At 32.1% G+C, this 16801-nt stretch overlaps 1 protein-coding gene across 2 annotated transcripts in view; it reads left to right on the top strand.

Annotated features, from left to right (window-relative positions):
* The window catches only part of LOC126884042 (5-oxoprolinase), a 657750-nt gene extending 647492 nt beyond the window's left edge, over positions 1-10258 (top strand). Inside the window, exon 18 of one of the 2 annotated variants that reach the window (XM_050649831.1) lies at positions 10061-10258. In XM_050649831.1, the coding sequence (XP_050505788.1) occupies positions 10061-10153 (93 nt within the window). In that variant the 3' untranslated portion in view covers positions 10154-10258. Of the gene's footprint in view, positions 1-1635; positions 8178-10060 lie in introns of those variants that run through there. The other variant, XM_050649830.1, reaches the window with a different exon arrangement.
* The last annotated feature ends 6543 nt before the right edge of the window (positions 10259-16801 follow it).

The following is a 16801-nucleotide window of genomic DNA, read 5'->3' as shown; positions in this document are numbered from 1 at the left end:
TAATTGAAGAATACGCAGAGGCACACAAAGATACGAGGCTACAATGGATAGCCTTCCCAGTAGAAGAGGATAGAAAACCCAAAGTGGTTTTAAGAGGCTTGCCCTCAAACACCACCAAGGAGGAAATCCAAGAAGAGATGGAAATACAACACCAGATAATCTGCCACGCAGCTAAGAATATGACCACCAGAGCCGGCCCCAAAAGGAAACTCCCGATGTTTGTACTGACTCTGAATCCCGAGGACGTAGATAAGGCTAAGCTGATCACCAATCTATGCCACATGAAGGTAGTGGTAGAAGACTTACGAAAAGCGACAGGGCCAACGCAGTGCTTCAACTGCCAGGGCTTCCACCATGCACAGAACGCGTGCCACAAAGATCTCAAATGTGTGAAATGCGGAGAAGATCACCTCACGAAGCTGTGTAAAAGACCCAGGGAAACAAAGGAAAGCTGCGCCAACTGCAACGGAAGCCACCCCGCAAACTACAGAGGATGCCCGAGATGTCCAACCTGGAGTAGACCACCACAACAGAGGCCACAACAACAGACCAACAGACGACAACAGGCAACCGGGGTTTCCTATGCCAAAGCCACACAAGCCAAAAACCAACAAGAAACCACAGCGATCCTCCCAGACAAAGACGACCTGGTCAGACTAGTCACCAACATAGTGACCAAGGTAGTACAAGAGGTCATCCAAGGAACCAGACAGACGATCAAGTAAAATCAGCAAACAAAAAAAACATAAAAAAGTCGTAAGCCACCAAAAAAATCATAAAAAACAAAAAAATCATAAAATTCTTGAGTACCAAGCCATTGGACTGAGCCCAGTGGGGCTTGATACAATGACTTGGAGCCCAAGTAAGCAATTTTAGTTCTGCGGTCAAGTAATTAGAGGACAAAGGCTTAGAGGGCTTCACGCTGGCCTAGTTTTGAATTCGATTAGGGCACCACATTGGAATATTACTACCCAGGACTCCATTGGATGGCCTGGGGCATTGGAGCGAGGTGGGGTGATCCCTGTTTTTACTCGGGCCAAAACACCTCGCTCCAATGAATTGTTACACCCGAATGTTCCTTTTTCGAAAGGGTGGACATTTCCCACAGGTCGGGTTGAATCAAATTGCTTGTTTGCTTGCTCTGAAATAGAATGAATCTTAGCTGACTTTCATTAAAAAAAATGTTATCTTAATTCGTTGTACAAAAATTCTTCTTATAATTTATCTGCCTGATTCAAAGATAGTAGATATTATTAAAATGCCGCAAGAGCATAGCATTAGAACAATACTCACATTTACCATTAGTCAAAAAAGCTATACCACAATTTTCGGATGTATACGATATCTATAATGAAAAATATACAAATTTTACAAAAAAACCCTCTAGATCAGAAATGAGGGATCAGTGAACTGTTGTTAAGATTTTTTTTTATTTTTGCCTTTTAAATATATTAATTTGGCAGTGTACCAGTAATCTTAGGATTTTTGTAAGAATAGAAGTATTATGGTAATTTTAATCAAGTATTATGGTATAAAACAAAATCAAAACAGGCATATCATTTTGGTTATTATACAAAACAAACAGAAACTTCTACATGTGATAACTTTGTTATATCCCAATTTATTTTGTTTCAGGATGTTTTCCAATTGCACACACCTGGAGGTGGAGGTTACGGCAGGGAAGACATGTCAGAGATTCGAGGGGATGAGGCGTCTCAAGGGACATCAGGGAGTAAGAGGACCTTTGTAGAACATGGCAGCGTTTTTGAGTACAGACAGGCGCAGGAAAGCGTGTAAATTGTGTTTGATGTCTTGCTCTGGCTACATTGCCATTAACTTTTCTTCATTATACTTAGAAATTATAAAAATGTTAAAAATATTATGGATTTTATGAAAATATATAAAAAATGTTTTAAAGATAGTAACGCTAAATACAATTTAATAAAAAATGCTGTTTCTAAAAAGAAGTATGTTTAAGTAAATTAGTAAAGTATGTTAAAGTAAATTGTACAGCGTAGCGAAAAAGTATGGAAACACGGAAATTGATCGAAAACTCTTAGAACCATTTTTATAGATTTTAGTGGGTCAGAGTCTTCTAATGTGGCCGATATTATAGTGGTAATTAAATTGTCAAATCTTTCGTTTTTCTGGAAATCTAATGAACTTTCTTATTTCTAATGAAACGCACTGTATATTTGCGTTTTGGTGTCTTTAAAAAATACTGATTACAAAAAAGAACTTTTGTAATTTTCCTCTAAAGTTAATCATTTCTGCGTTATAAACAATTTAAAACTAATAAAAATCAAAAAACGACGATTTTCACGGTTCAAAAACACAAGATATTTTTTTTGAAATTAGGAAGTACGTAAATTTAAGCTCAAACCTTCCCTATAAAAATTTTTGGCACGAATTCTAAAACATGCTTTCTTTAATTGTCAGTGAAGCGCATATGGGAGGCCGGGCGATCGGGCTGCATTAACAACTAAAAAACTATGTTTTAAAATAAAACAAGACCAAATTACTTATCGGTAACTAATAATAGTTATTTATGAAACAGTTCGTAAGGTATGCTTTTTTTGAACGCACGCGATGTTTAGAGCACGAGCGTAGTGAGTGCTATATATCGCGTAAGTTCGCAAAAAATACTTCACGCACAGTTTCATACCATATTTTAACTACGATAAACAAAAAAAAACTATAACTCTTCGTCACTGGAATTCAATTATATTCTACAATTTTTAGAATTTTGACATTTAAAAATTCTAACTTCTTTCAAACCACACAACTGTCAAAACTTTTGTTGTAATTTATTGCATTATGTCATCACCATGTCAACGCGAAAGTTAAGGATATTTTATTATATGAAAGTGTGCCAAAAAATAGTGCGAAAAATAAATCCCATTTAAAATACATTGTTACTTCACGCACACTTTAAAACCTTCACGCACTGCTATCTAAGTTATACTCTAAGTTATTTACCAGCAATTTTATTACTGGAATCGAATTTTATGATTGTATATATTAATAATATAGGTATGCAAAATCCGCAAATAGTGTGCTACTTTTTTTTATAAACAAAATGGCGCCAAAACATCGTGTTTTTTTTTCTTAAATTTTTGCTCTATAACACCAAAGATTTTAATTTTACACCAGAAACACTTAAACAAAAATTCACCGTAATTAAATTCTGCATAGAGACGTGTATTACCCGATTTACTTCGACGAAAATTTTCCCCGGAAAATGCGGGGTTTTCCAACCAAATCTTTAATTTTCAACTAAAATTTTAGATAAGTAAAGTCCTTTCTTTCTAACGCATTAAATTGTATGTGACAGAAAAAAGGTACGTCTGTGATTACATACATTTATAACATTTATTCTAGTTATTCTAGTTGTCGGTAAATGACGCTATAATATAAAAAAAATTATTTACGAATTATATAATATGTCTACGAATATAATCTGTACAATTTATAAGAATATACAAATCAAAGAAAATACCATTTTATAAATGCAATAAACAAAATTGATTTGTTTTTATGCCAAATTACAAATAAAATGTGACAACTGTCAGATTTAACTAAAATGTCATGTTAAAATAAATGTCATAAATGTGTATTATTACGGAATTACCTTTTTTTCTATCATTTGTGACGCACTGAAAAATTCTCATGAAAAGGACTCTAATTGTTTATTAATAATTAAATAACCTGGTAATATAAAAGCTCTTTTTGTATGGATTATGATTTTAGAAGCCGATGGAAATTAAATGAACAGTTTAGCAATAATTGAATTGTTAATTAAAAATTTACGGTCGCAATAATAACCACAATAATGATGATACATAAGAGTAGCTATGATTTTTGTTTAAAAAGACACTGTAAATATCTAACGTACCTTACAGAATTGTAATTGGACTATTTAAGCGACCTCAGGAATATTTTAAACTTATAAACCATTTTTTGTCTTTTAAACAAATAGAATATCTCGGGAAATGTTAAATTAAATTAAAATCTGAAAACGGTACGGGAAAAAAGTGGCAGGGCACTTCTTTAAAAGAAAAAACGTTTAGTTGTGTTGAGTGGTTCCTGAGATACAACCCGTCAAAGTTGACCGGCATTTACGGCAAAGATATAAATAATAGGAACATAATTTTCAAACCATCGCCATTTTATTTTTGTCCTCTTTCTCCACACAAATTTTCTTATCTTTAAAATACTCATAACATATATTATTATAATAAAAACTATCGATATTACGAGTGAAAAATGACAAAAATAGCAAAAAAAATCAGGTTGGAGAAAATGTAATCTCCAAGTTCAAAATCGGTATACGTTAAATAAATGCATTTTCTAGGCTTCCCATGGATCAATTTTCTTCATTCTTTTTTTGTGGCTCAGTAACTCGAGTAAAGCCACCTAACTAATGCATTATTAAAAGTAAAACTTGCTTTTGTTTTGTTATAATAGATTAATTAATTTATATGAACAGAAAACTACATATTTTTTGCAGTTGTAGAATATTTTTAGATAAATTTACTACAAGTAGTGTACCTTTTAACGTTAAAAACACAAATGTTCTCATTTGAAAGCTGTATAATTATTTAAACAATCTTTATTTAAACAAACTAAAAAATTTTGTTAGGATAAATAAATTAATTTAATAATACAAAACTAAAGCAACTTTGAAATTTTTATATATGCATTAGTTAGATGGCTCTACTCGAGTTACTTGGGAACAAAAAAAGAATGAAGAAAATTGCTCAATGGGAAGCAAAGAAAATGCATTATTTAACGTATACCGATTTTGAACTTTGAGATTACATTTTCTCCAACCTAATTTTTGATTGGAGTTTTGCTATTTTTGGCAATTTTCACTCGTAATATCGAGAACTTTAATTATAATAATACATGTTATGAGTATTTTAGAGATATGAAAATTGGTGTGGAGAAAGACGACCGAAATAGAAAGGTGATGATTCGAAAAATATGATCCTATTGTTTATATCTTTGCCGTAAATGCCGGTCAACTTTGACCGGTTTTATCTCAGGAACTACTCATCAAAATTAAGCGTTTTTCTTTTTTTTTAGAATAAGCGTCCTGCCGCTTTTTTTTCAATACCGTTTTCATGATTTAATTTAATTTAATATTTCCCGAGATGTGTTATTTGTTGATAAGCCAAAAAATTGTTAATAATTTTAAAATATTCCTGAGGTCGCTTAAATAGTCGAATTTCAAATCTGTAAAGTACATTAGATAGGTACAGTGCCTTTTTATACAAAAATCATAGTTATTCTTATATATCATAATTATTGTGGTTACTATAGCGACCGTAAATTTTTAATTAACAATTCAATTGATGCTAAACTGTTCATTCAATTTCCATCGGTTTCTGGAATTATGATCTATAAGAATAGTGCTTTTATATTACCAAGTTATTTAATTATTATTGATAAACCATTAGTTGCCTAAAATTTTAGTTGAAAATTAAAGCTTTTGTTGGAAAATCCCGCATTTTCCGGGGAAAATTTTCGTCGAAGTAAATCGGAAAAAATACGCCTCTATGCAGAATTTAATTACGGTGAATTTATATTAGGGTGTTTTTGGTGCAAAGTTAAAATCTTTGGAGTTATAAAGCAAAAATTGAAAAAACCCGATTTTCGGGCTTCATTTTGTTTATAAAAAAAGTAGCACACTATTTCCGGACTTTGCATACCTATATTATTAATATATACAATCATAAGATTCGATTTCAGCAACAAAATTGCTGGTAAATAACTTTTCCCAAAAATGGCCTATTCTCCGATAATCTGCCCAGACTATAATGACAGTTTTTAAAAACTAAAAACTTATACATAATATGACATAGAGTAGATAAAATTAGGCATGAACTTGAATTCGGGCACTTCGTAGTTTTAAAAATAATATCTTTTACTTGTGTTTTTGAACCTTGAAAATCGTCGTTTTTCGATTTTTTTCAGTTTTAAATTGTTTATAATTCTAATGCCTGGTTGCACCAACAGATCTAAAGATCCAGCTTAGCTAAGCTCTACTTATGGATAGGGCCTCAGCGAGTATCACTTACGTTGCACCATAATTTTAGATTCTTACCTTATTATTAATTATATCTATTATTATATTATGGTATTCTTATTGTAATATATTATAATTATATTATATTAATTCTTATGATATTCTCGACTTAAGCTTAAGATCTGTTGGTGCAACCGGGCATAAAACAATTTTTATAATTTGTTTAAATATATATATTTTTTAATATATATATAAGTATAAAAAATATAACATGAAAAATAATAAGTTTTTCTTGAGGACTTCAAAACGCAAAAAATATACACGGTGTTCCATTTTAAATAAGAAATTTTATTAGATTTCCAGAGAAACGGAAGATTTGAGAACAATGTAATTACCACTATAATATCGGCCGCATTAGAAGACTCTTAGGGTAAAAACATAACAAGTAAGTCGAGGCGGAAGTGGATGTGGAGGTCGCGGTCGATGTCGACATCCATGTAAAACAAACACATTGTACTGAATGGAAGAGAAAAGAGCAAGTAAGTCGCAGTGGAGCTTTAGCGCGATGCCATCTAGGAGGTTTACATCGATGCTTTTGAAAACAAAATGAGTTTGTTTTACATGGATGTCTACTGCGCGGCCTACAAGGATGCTTTTCTGTGATTGGTCCGTTCGAAGCCAAGTTGTCATTAACTGCGCTATCTGAGTTGATACTTTTATAATATAATCCCTTATCTGAAGTATGAGAATCTGATTATTTACAGCTGACATTTCATCACTATCATCACTTGACTGACACAATATCGCAAAAGCACAGTCTTTTTGTCATTCAAATTTCATTAAACTACTTCACTTGATAGTGATTCTAGCTCGACTGACAGCGCAGGTGACCTCCTTGCTATGTGCTGTCGACATCGACCGCGACTTAACTAGTGGCATCTACCGCGACCTACACATCCACCTCGACTTACTTGTTATATTCTTACCCTTACTCACCAAAACCTATAAAATTCGTTCTACCGGTCTCCGAGAATTTACCGTGTTTCCATAGCTTTTCGCTACCCTGTATACAGGGTGGTCCTTAAGTAATTGTACAAAAAGAAACAGTAGATTCTACACTCTAAAATATTACGATTTAGCCCAACTTACTCTCATAAAATGTTAATATTAAGAAAGATACAGGGTGGTAAAATTAAACTTTTTTTTTGACAGGTATGAGATAACAACATGAAATTTAGTATGAGGGGGTTTTTGGGTCGAGAAAACTAAATTCCCTACCAAAAATTATGTATTGCACAGAGGGCGCCACATACGCCTTTCAGCACTAATTTATTATGTTCAATTTTTTTATCCCTCACTCTATATAATTTTGACATTAAAATTTTTATTCTCCTATTTGTTTTACTTAAAAAAGATATAATTCTTTCATCTCCCTAGACTCAACCGTTTTCGAGATAAACGCATTTTAAATCTGCAATACACCATCATTTTTAGCATAATATCATTGTAGTTACACCCGAGAAATAACTTAAAACCATAAAGTTAGCCAAAATGTATCGCAAATTTCTTCAAATGGAATTTGCGATGCAATGACATAAATTTGAAAACTGGCACAATTATTATGGTTTTTTTAAGTTGGTGTATACCTAACTGGTGGTCTAAAAATGATGGTGTATCGCAGATTTAAAATGCGTTTATCTCGAAAACGGTTGAGTTAAGGGAGATGAAAGAAGTATAACTTTTTTAAGTAAAACTAATCGGAGAATAAAAAGTTTAATATAAAAATTATACAGAGTAAGGGATAAAAAAATTTAACATAATAAATGAGTGCTGAAAGGCGTATGTGGCGCCCTCTGGGCAATACATAATTTTTGGTAGCGAATTTAGTTTTCTAGATCCAAAAAACCCCCACATACCAAATTTCATGTTGTTATCTCATACTTGTCAGGAAATATTTAATAATAAATAAAAAAAAGTTTCATTTTACCGCCCTGTACCTTTCTTAATATCAACATTTTATTAAAGTAAGTATTAATCGTAATATTTTAGAGTGTAGAATCTACTGTTTCTTTTTGTACAATTACTTAAGGACCACCCTGTATAATGTGATTATTTAAAAAGTTATACAATAAAGCAAAAATAATTATTTGTTTCTTTCTTTCTTCCCTTCCTTTTACCCTATCAGGGTGTCGGATTTGGGCTAGCTATTTTAATTTCCATTCCCCCATCTCTTTCATTGTTTTCTATTTCCTACCACTATTTTCAAATCCTCGAGTGATTTTTGTTTACCTTTTTCCGCCTGCTGCTATCCTTTCTTGCTGTATTTAAGTATTTTTTTCTTGGTCTTCATCTTTTCATTTTTACGACGTTCTTTGCTTCGTGGGCTTTTCTTGTAATTTTGTTGGTTTGCATTCTCATCATATGCCCATACCAGTTAATTTGCCTCTTTGCTATTTTACTCATTATTGGTTCTTGGTTGGCCCTTATGTTTTTCCAGATTTGTCCAGTTTCCCCTTGCATACTGCACCATCGATATCATTATTGTATTATATTTTTATCCTATGTAGTCTCACTTGTAAGTCCTCTGTTTCCCAGTATTGGGGCTAACGCAGAGTAGATATAACTTGTTTGATTTCTTTGCTCTATTTGTTATTTCCCAGTTTTTCTTTTCATCGTTAGTATTTATACTTTCCAGGTATTCGTAAGTTGTAAATATTTCCAGTTAAGACTTTTTACTTTTTATTTTTATTTCATTATCTTCCTTATATCTTCTTTGCCGTTGATTATCATTAGCGACTCGTAAGTCTACGAATGCTAATACCAGTCCCCCGTCGGATCTACGCTTCTTTCTACTAGGTTCCTAACGCAGTATAATAATGTTGTCATTTGTCTGTGTTCCTGGTCTTAATACCGCTTGTTCTTCCCCCAATTACATTTTTACTTATTGTATTACTCTCTTCTCTATTATTTTCGTAAATATTTTAAAACTTACCGATGACAGACATATTAGCTCTATAGTTATAGCAGTTTACATGTTCTCCTTTTTTATATATTGGTATGATAGTGTTGTTCTGCCAGTGTTTAGGGATTGTTTGGTTTTGCCATGCTTCTTTACATATTTTCCACAGCCAGTTTATTCCTTCTGCTTCCATGTGTTTTACCATTTCCGGTTAAGTTTTATCATCACAATCTGCACTGCCTACGATATTTACGTTTTATAATCCTTCTATTACTTCTTCTGTACTTATTTGCTCTGCATTTTCGTCGCTTGATTTATTACATTGTCTTCCTCTATTACTTTGGTATCAAATTTTTTCTCATAATATGGTTTCCACACCCTAGATAGTTTTGTTCTGGGTTTATTTGGATTTGTATGGATGTATCTCTTACTGTGTTTATTTCCTTTCGCTTTCCTCTCTTCACGTGTCGTATTGTCGTCCGAACGTTTCTATTATTAATTAAATATTCTTCTTGTAGTAGTTCTTCTCCAAATCCTTTCCATGATTTGGCATTTGCTTGTGTGACTGTCTTTTTTACCAATCGTGTCTGCCTATAATATTCTTCTTTATCTTCTGTTAATCCCATTTCGATGTAATTTTTACATGCTATTTTCTTCTTTTTTATTTTTGCCTTGACTTCTTAATTCCATCACTTTGTCCTTTCCAATTGTTATTATATTTTTTGATTCCACACACTTCAGCTGCTGTTTCCTTTATTTCTTCAGTGTACGTATTTTATCTTTCTTCCATTATCCATCTTTCCTTTTAACCCTCTATCTGTCTTAATTTTTTATTAGTTTTCATCTTTTAAAGTTCTCGCACACTTTATGTCTTAAGTTTGTTTACATTTACCACTTTTTTCTTTCCACTTTCTTTATTTTTTGATCCTCCAGTTTTGCAGTGGCCATCCTCTGTTGTGTGGAGGTTTCTTGTATGGACTATGTGGTTGATTAACCTCTTTGATCTATCCCTTTAACCACAATGTATATAAGGATGTAACTTTGTTATATCCCGATTTATTTTGTTTCAGGATGTTTTCCAATTGCACACACCTGGAGGTGGAGGTTACGGCAGGGAAGACATGTCAGAGATTCGAGGGGATGAGGCGTCTCAACGACATTAGGGAGTAAGAGGACCTTTGTAGAACGTGGCAGCGTATTTGAGTACAGGGAAGCGCAGGAAAGCATGTAAATTGTGTTTGATGTCTTGCTCTGACTATATTGCCATTATTTTTTTTTTCATTATAGATGATATTATATATTATGAATATGTTAAAAATATTGTCCACTTTATGAAAACATGTAAAATAAATTTTAAAGGTATTTTAAGCATTAAATAAAATTTTTCTACAACCGTGTTAAAAATGCAATTTTTAGCACCCCATACGAGCGTTAAAAATGCTACTTTAAGGCACTAGTGCTTTAAAATATTTTTAAGGCACTGCAGTTCGTATTGACCGTATAGACAATTTTGATGTAATGTCAAAAAAATATAAAAATGGAATGTCAGTCAAGTTCAAGTAAAAGTTTTTGTAGATATTGTCCTGTAATTACGTTTTTAGAAAAAATATTGTATGATATGCGTGTTAAAAAGTACATTTTTAAGGCACTCATGTGAATTGCAGAACTCGCTATCGCTCATTCTGCAAACTTTCACATGCGTGCCTTAAACGCGTATTTTTAACACTTATATCATAAATAACTATTAAAAAAATAATACTCTTAAAAAAAATATGTTAATAATGTAAATTATATATAACTCTTTACAAAGTTACAAAATGAAGCACTAATAATTCAAATATTTTATTTAATTTGTTTAATTAATGATTAAAATATTTTAATTTTTACGTTCAATTATTATTTGCGCTAACTAATTATTTATATGTTAATAATGTAAATTATATATAACTCTTTACAAAGTTACACAATGAAGCACTAATAATTAAAATATTTTATTTAATTTGTTTAATTAATGATTAAAATATTTTCATTCTTACCTTCAATTATTATTTCGGCTAACTGATTATTTGTACAGTCAGAACATTTAGATTAGATTATGTGAGGTCGTCATAAGCGAAGCAGAAATAGAAAATGCACTTAAATGCACAAATTAAAAGAAATAATTACACTTTTATAAAAAATAACTTTTTATAATAAAACCTTTTATTTATAATAAAAATTTTTATAATAAATTTATGCAACGAGCATTTAATGACGAAGCGATTATAATTATAATATGAGGGATATGAAACGAGCCGCGTAGCGGTGAGTTTTGTATAGAGTACGGGTTTCATAATAATAATTAAATGCAAGTTGAATACGATTTTTTCTATGATCATTCACAACAAATAATATATTCTTCTTCTTCTTCCTTCTTGTATGTAGGTTTAAAGCCTGTTTCTTCTTCAATATTAGCCTCCTAAATTATTTAAGTTATCGCACCATCTTTTTCTTGGTCTGCCAATACTTCTTCATCCATTTGGTGATTTATCTCGTGCTATTCGTACTATACTATCCTCTGCCATTCTACTAATGTGTTCGTTTCACTCCTGTGTCCGTTTAGTCACCCATCTATTTATGTCTTCTACATTGCATGATCTTCTTATGTTTTCGCTTCTCTCCCTATCCAAGAGACTTTTCCCTGATATTCGTCTGAGTATTTTCATCTCTGTTGTTTCTAGTAGTCGTCTCGTTTTAGATGTGTCAGGTCTTGTCTCCGCCGTGTATGTCAATATATGTAGGTCTAATTGCTGCTTTATAGATTCTTGCTTTTGTGTCTTATCTTAGGTGTTTGTTCTTCTAGATTGTGTCATTAAGGGATCCCGCCGCTTTACTTACTTTTAAGCTTTGTTGTCGTACTTCCTCTTCAACATCTCCGTAACTGGTTATATCTATTCCCAGATATCTAAACCTTGCTTCCTGCTTTATTATTTTCCCATAAATTTCGATTTTACATCGTAGTGAGTATTTAGATTTAGATTTTGTCATACATTTGGTTTTTTCTGCTGATATTATCATATTGCATTTCTTGGCTGTTGTATTGAAGATGTGTGTTAATCTTCGGAGATCGTCTTCTGTTTCGGCGATTATTGCGGCGTCGTCTGCATAGCATATTATTTGGATTTTTTGTTCCCCATTCTGTAACCATGACCTTTACGTACCGCTTCTATTATTTCGTCCATTATTATATTAAAGAGCAGTGGACTTAATGAGTCACCTTGTCTGACTCCGCTTTGTACTGGTATAAACTGCTTTAGTCTTCCATTTATCTTTGCCTGTATTCGATTACGAAAGTAGATGTTTTCGATGATTTGTATAATATTGATTGGTATGTTTCTTCTATACAGTAAATGTAAGACGTCTTCGACTTGGATGCGATCGAAAGCCTTTGTCAGGTCTATTCGTGGTGTGCAAGTACTTGGAGGGGATACGAGAAACGATCGTGCGAGAATAGAGGAGAAATATTGTAACTTTCTTAAATAATCATTGTCAATTGAAATTGTCAAATTGACGTATATTTCATATGTACTGTCAATGAAGAAGAAAAATTATATATTGCTCCAGAATATTGATATGATATGCAATTATTATATAAAGGTAAATTTAATTAATTGTATTTTGCTTGCAGTACTGCATTTTAATAACTAATTTTATTTACTACATACAATTGTTTACGTTCTAATAACATAACCTGAATCTTATTTTTTCTTCTTATTATTTTTTTGGACTATGGCCTTGACAATTATCCAGTAACCAGGATTAATATAATTGGCCAATATAATTCAAAGTGCGAATAATGTTGCTGAGCGTAGAAACCAGGTGTCGCTTTGCCGAACTTGCACGGTCCCAATAAAACATAGATATGCTGGTTTATTGTACTCAATGGCCTTTTCTGTGATTTGTCTCAGTACAAATACGGCGTCTACGCAGGATCTTCTGGATCTGAATCCTTGTTGTTCATCTGATAAAGTTGCTAGTTTATTGATTTTGTTGGTTAGGACTTTTGAGGTTAGCTTAAGTGCGGTGTTCAGTAGATTTATACCTCTATAATTGTTGGGGCCTTCAAAAAATATATTCAAATTTATTAATTTAAGTAGTTTGTCAGTTTGTTTACATATTAGGAACTGTTAAAGCGTATATATTTGACTCGCCATTGGTCACTGCGCGTGTGCGTGTGCCACCTTCATCGCGAATGCCATATCGCTATTATATTCGTTAAAAATCTATATCGTAATGAAAATCGGTTCATAATGAAGTTCATTATGATACAGGTAGTGAAATCATAATTGATATATTATAGTATAAGAGTAGAAAAAATAATTTTTTCTACGAGCGTACAAAAATGTCTACTTTCGCACACGCGTTTTAGTTTAGAAAGTTTTACTTTTCCGCACGCGTTTTACTTTTCCGCAATCGTTTAGATATTTTAATATGGCTTTAAAATAATTATAATACATTCAATAAACTAATATTTAGATATTATTTACTATTTTATTTCAAATGTATTTTATTGTGTTCCTGTTTTAATGAAATTAACGCGACAATTCGATGAAATAAAATTATTTTGACATAATATTCGAAAGTCAAATCGATAGACAATAACAGTCGTTTTGAATCATCGTCATGGAAACCAAGGTCGTCGTCATGCTAACTAATTATATTGAAAATTTGGTTTTGACAACCTTGTCAAAGAATTAATTTTTGTATGTATTTTTATATTAATTAAATAAATTGATTAAGATTTGGTCATTTTTTAAAGACTCGTAGAAAAAATATTGTTCCTAACTCTTGCAGAAAGTCTCTTTTTTCCGCACTCGACTGCTTGCCGAACTCCCGCTTCGCGTCGTTCCTCAAACTGCAGTCGCGTGCGGAAAAGTATGACTTTTTGCACTTGTTAGGAAAATAACTATTGTAATCGACTTTTTTAGAGGCATAATTATTTCTCAAGCGGATTTAAACTTATATAAATCAAAGAAAATATTTAAAATGGTATATATAATATTTATTAATTAACTTATAAAATATGAATTTTAATTACATTATCTTTTAATAATTTATTAAACAAAATTCAAAAAAAGATACGTAACGGACGGGTTTCGAACTCAGGACCTCTCGATCTCCAGTCTACCACTCTACCACTGAGCTACCCCGTATCGATTGGTTGATGTACTTTAAAATAGTATTTAAATGTCATTGCATTAGCCACATTTTTAAAATAGTTTGGAATTTAAAAAATCGATTAATCCATATAATAGCAATTAAATATTGAATTGGAAAAGACTGTAAGACTTGTACACACTTCTAAGTAGGTCAAACCGGCAAACGAGTGTATGTTCTCAAAAAAATTGATAGTGTGTAAAAAATGTTTTATTATCAGCTAAGTACTTTCAACACATAACGTGCCATCATCACAGCTTCGTCCTCTTATAAAACTTTTATAGAAGAGCAATTGATAAACGACACAACAATAATAATAGATCCTGGGCAAAAGCCACAGATATCGGGTACCTATACCCAGCTAGCAAGATAACGTTACCTTAACGTTAATTTTGGTTTTTTTGTATTGTTACGTAACATCTATCAAAAATGACGTTACTCATACGAAATTTTATTACGTATATTACACGTATGAATTTATTCGTTTCTGAAAGTTGCTCTTTGGTAGGTATTTAATACGTATGAATTTATTCGTCCCTAAAACGTGGCTTTTTGGTAGGTATTTTTGATGAATAATTTTGACATTTTTGTATACAAAAATTTCTTTATTTATACTAATATTACAACTTAAACGTAATTAAATTAGTCTATGTATCTAACTATTAAGAAAATTATTTTTAAAATTTTCTGTGTACAATTTAAAGATCCCTGCCCTGCGATATTTTCCTGTTTTATTTTACAAATAAAAATAATTTATAATTGCAACCTTTTAACCTGAAAATTAAAAAGCAAACAGAAACTTGTGCCATAACCACCCATAACGAAGAGAGGCAATTATAGTAATTCCTAATTGCGTTCATTCATTTTCAAATTTGCCGCGCGTGTATCTGTCCACGGTGCTTGTTGTTCGACTTGGTACGACCTCACTTCGGTGCTTTGGCTTCGGCCATCTTGCCTTGCCGTGGCCGTGATGTTTTGCCAAACGTGTATGATTGTTTGTGTTTATGTTTATGCTTTGGATACTTTTATAATAATTTTTATCTACTCTATGTCATATTATGTGTAAGTTTCTAGTTTCTGAAAACTGTCATTATAGATAGCAGTGCGTGAAGTGTTTAAAGTGTGCGTGAAATAACAATGTATTTTAAATGAGACTTACTTTTCGCACTGTTTTTAACACACCTTCATATAATCAAATATCCTTAACTTTTGCGTTGTCATGGTGATGACATAATTAGCAATAAATTACGACAAAAGTTTTGACAGTTTTTTGGTTTGAAAGAAGTTAGAATTTTTAAACGTCAAATTTCTAAAAATTGTAGAATAGAAATGAATTCCAGTGACGAAGAGTTACAGTTTTTTTATTTGTTTATGGTAGAGAAGATAAAATATTGTATGAAACTCTGCCTGAAGTATTTTTTGCGAACTTACGCGATGTATAACACTCGCGCCGCTGTCGCTCGTGCTCTAAATATCGCGTGCGTTCGCAAAAGGCATACTTAACGAACTGTTTCATAAATAACTATTATATTGTCCTTTTCATGAGCATTTTTCAGTGCGTAACAAATGATAGGAAAAAGGATAAGTCCGTGATAATACACATTTATGACATTTATTCTAACATGACATTTTAGTTAAATCTGACAGTTGTCTCATTTTATTTTCAATTTGGAATAAAAACAAATCAAATGGGTTTCTTGCATTTATAAAATGGTATTTTCTTTGATTTCTTCTTCTTCTTTGAGTGCCTCTCCTATCGGAGATTGGATATCATTAGGACGATTCTAATTTTATTTACTGCTGTTTTGAACAATTCGTTAGTGGTACAGCCAAACCACTCTCTCAAATTTCTCATCCAGAACATTCTTCTACGGCCTGGATTTCTTCGTCCTTGGATTTTTCCTTGCATTATATTTTGTAGGAATGTGTACTTTTGTCCCCTCATCAGGTGGCCTAAGTATTCAAGTTTTCTCTTTTTTATATTCAGTAGAACTTCTGGCTCGTTATTTATTCTGCGTATTACTTCTTCATTTGTAATTTTATCCACCCAACTTATTCTTAGTATACGGCGGTAGCACCACATCTCAAAGCTTTCAAGATTTTTAATATTCCTCTGTTTAAGAGTCCATGACTCAACACTGTAGAGCAAAGTACTGAATACATAGCATTTTAACATTCTAGTTCGTAGATGAATACTAATATCACGATTACAAAATTTTTTTTTCATTTTTATAAAAGTAGACCTGGCAATTTCAATACGTTTTTTTATCTCGTGATTTTGGTCACCTGTTTCATTGATAAGGGTTCCCAAGTATTTGTATTCGTTTACTTTTTCAAGTTGGGTACCGTTTATTGTGATACTAGTGTCATTTATTGGATTCTTACTGAAGGTCATATATTTGGTTTTTTTGACGTTCATCCTTATGCCGTAGTTATTACATATCTCATTAATACTTTTAACTAGATGTTGTAGATCTTGCGCTGTTCTTGCCATTATCACAGTATCGTCAGCATATCGAATGTTATTGATAGCTTCTCCATTGACCATTATCCCTTCGTTTGCATATGAGAGAGCTTCTTGGCATATTTGTTCGCTGTAGATATTAAACAAGAGC

This window comes from Diabrotica virgifera, chromosome 4 (genome assembly GCF_917563875.1).
Source record: "Diabrotica virgifera virgifera chromosome 4, PGI_DIABVI_V3a".
NCBI lineage: Eukaryota > Metazoa > Arthropoda > Insecta > Coleoptera > Chrysomelidae > Diabrotica > Diabrotica virgifera.
The sequence above is the reverse complement of the archived record's forward strand: the minus strand, read 5'-3'. Positions and strand labels throughout refer to the sequence as shown.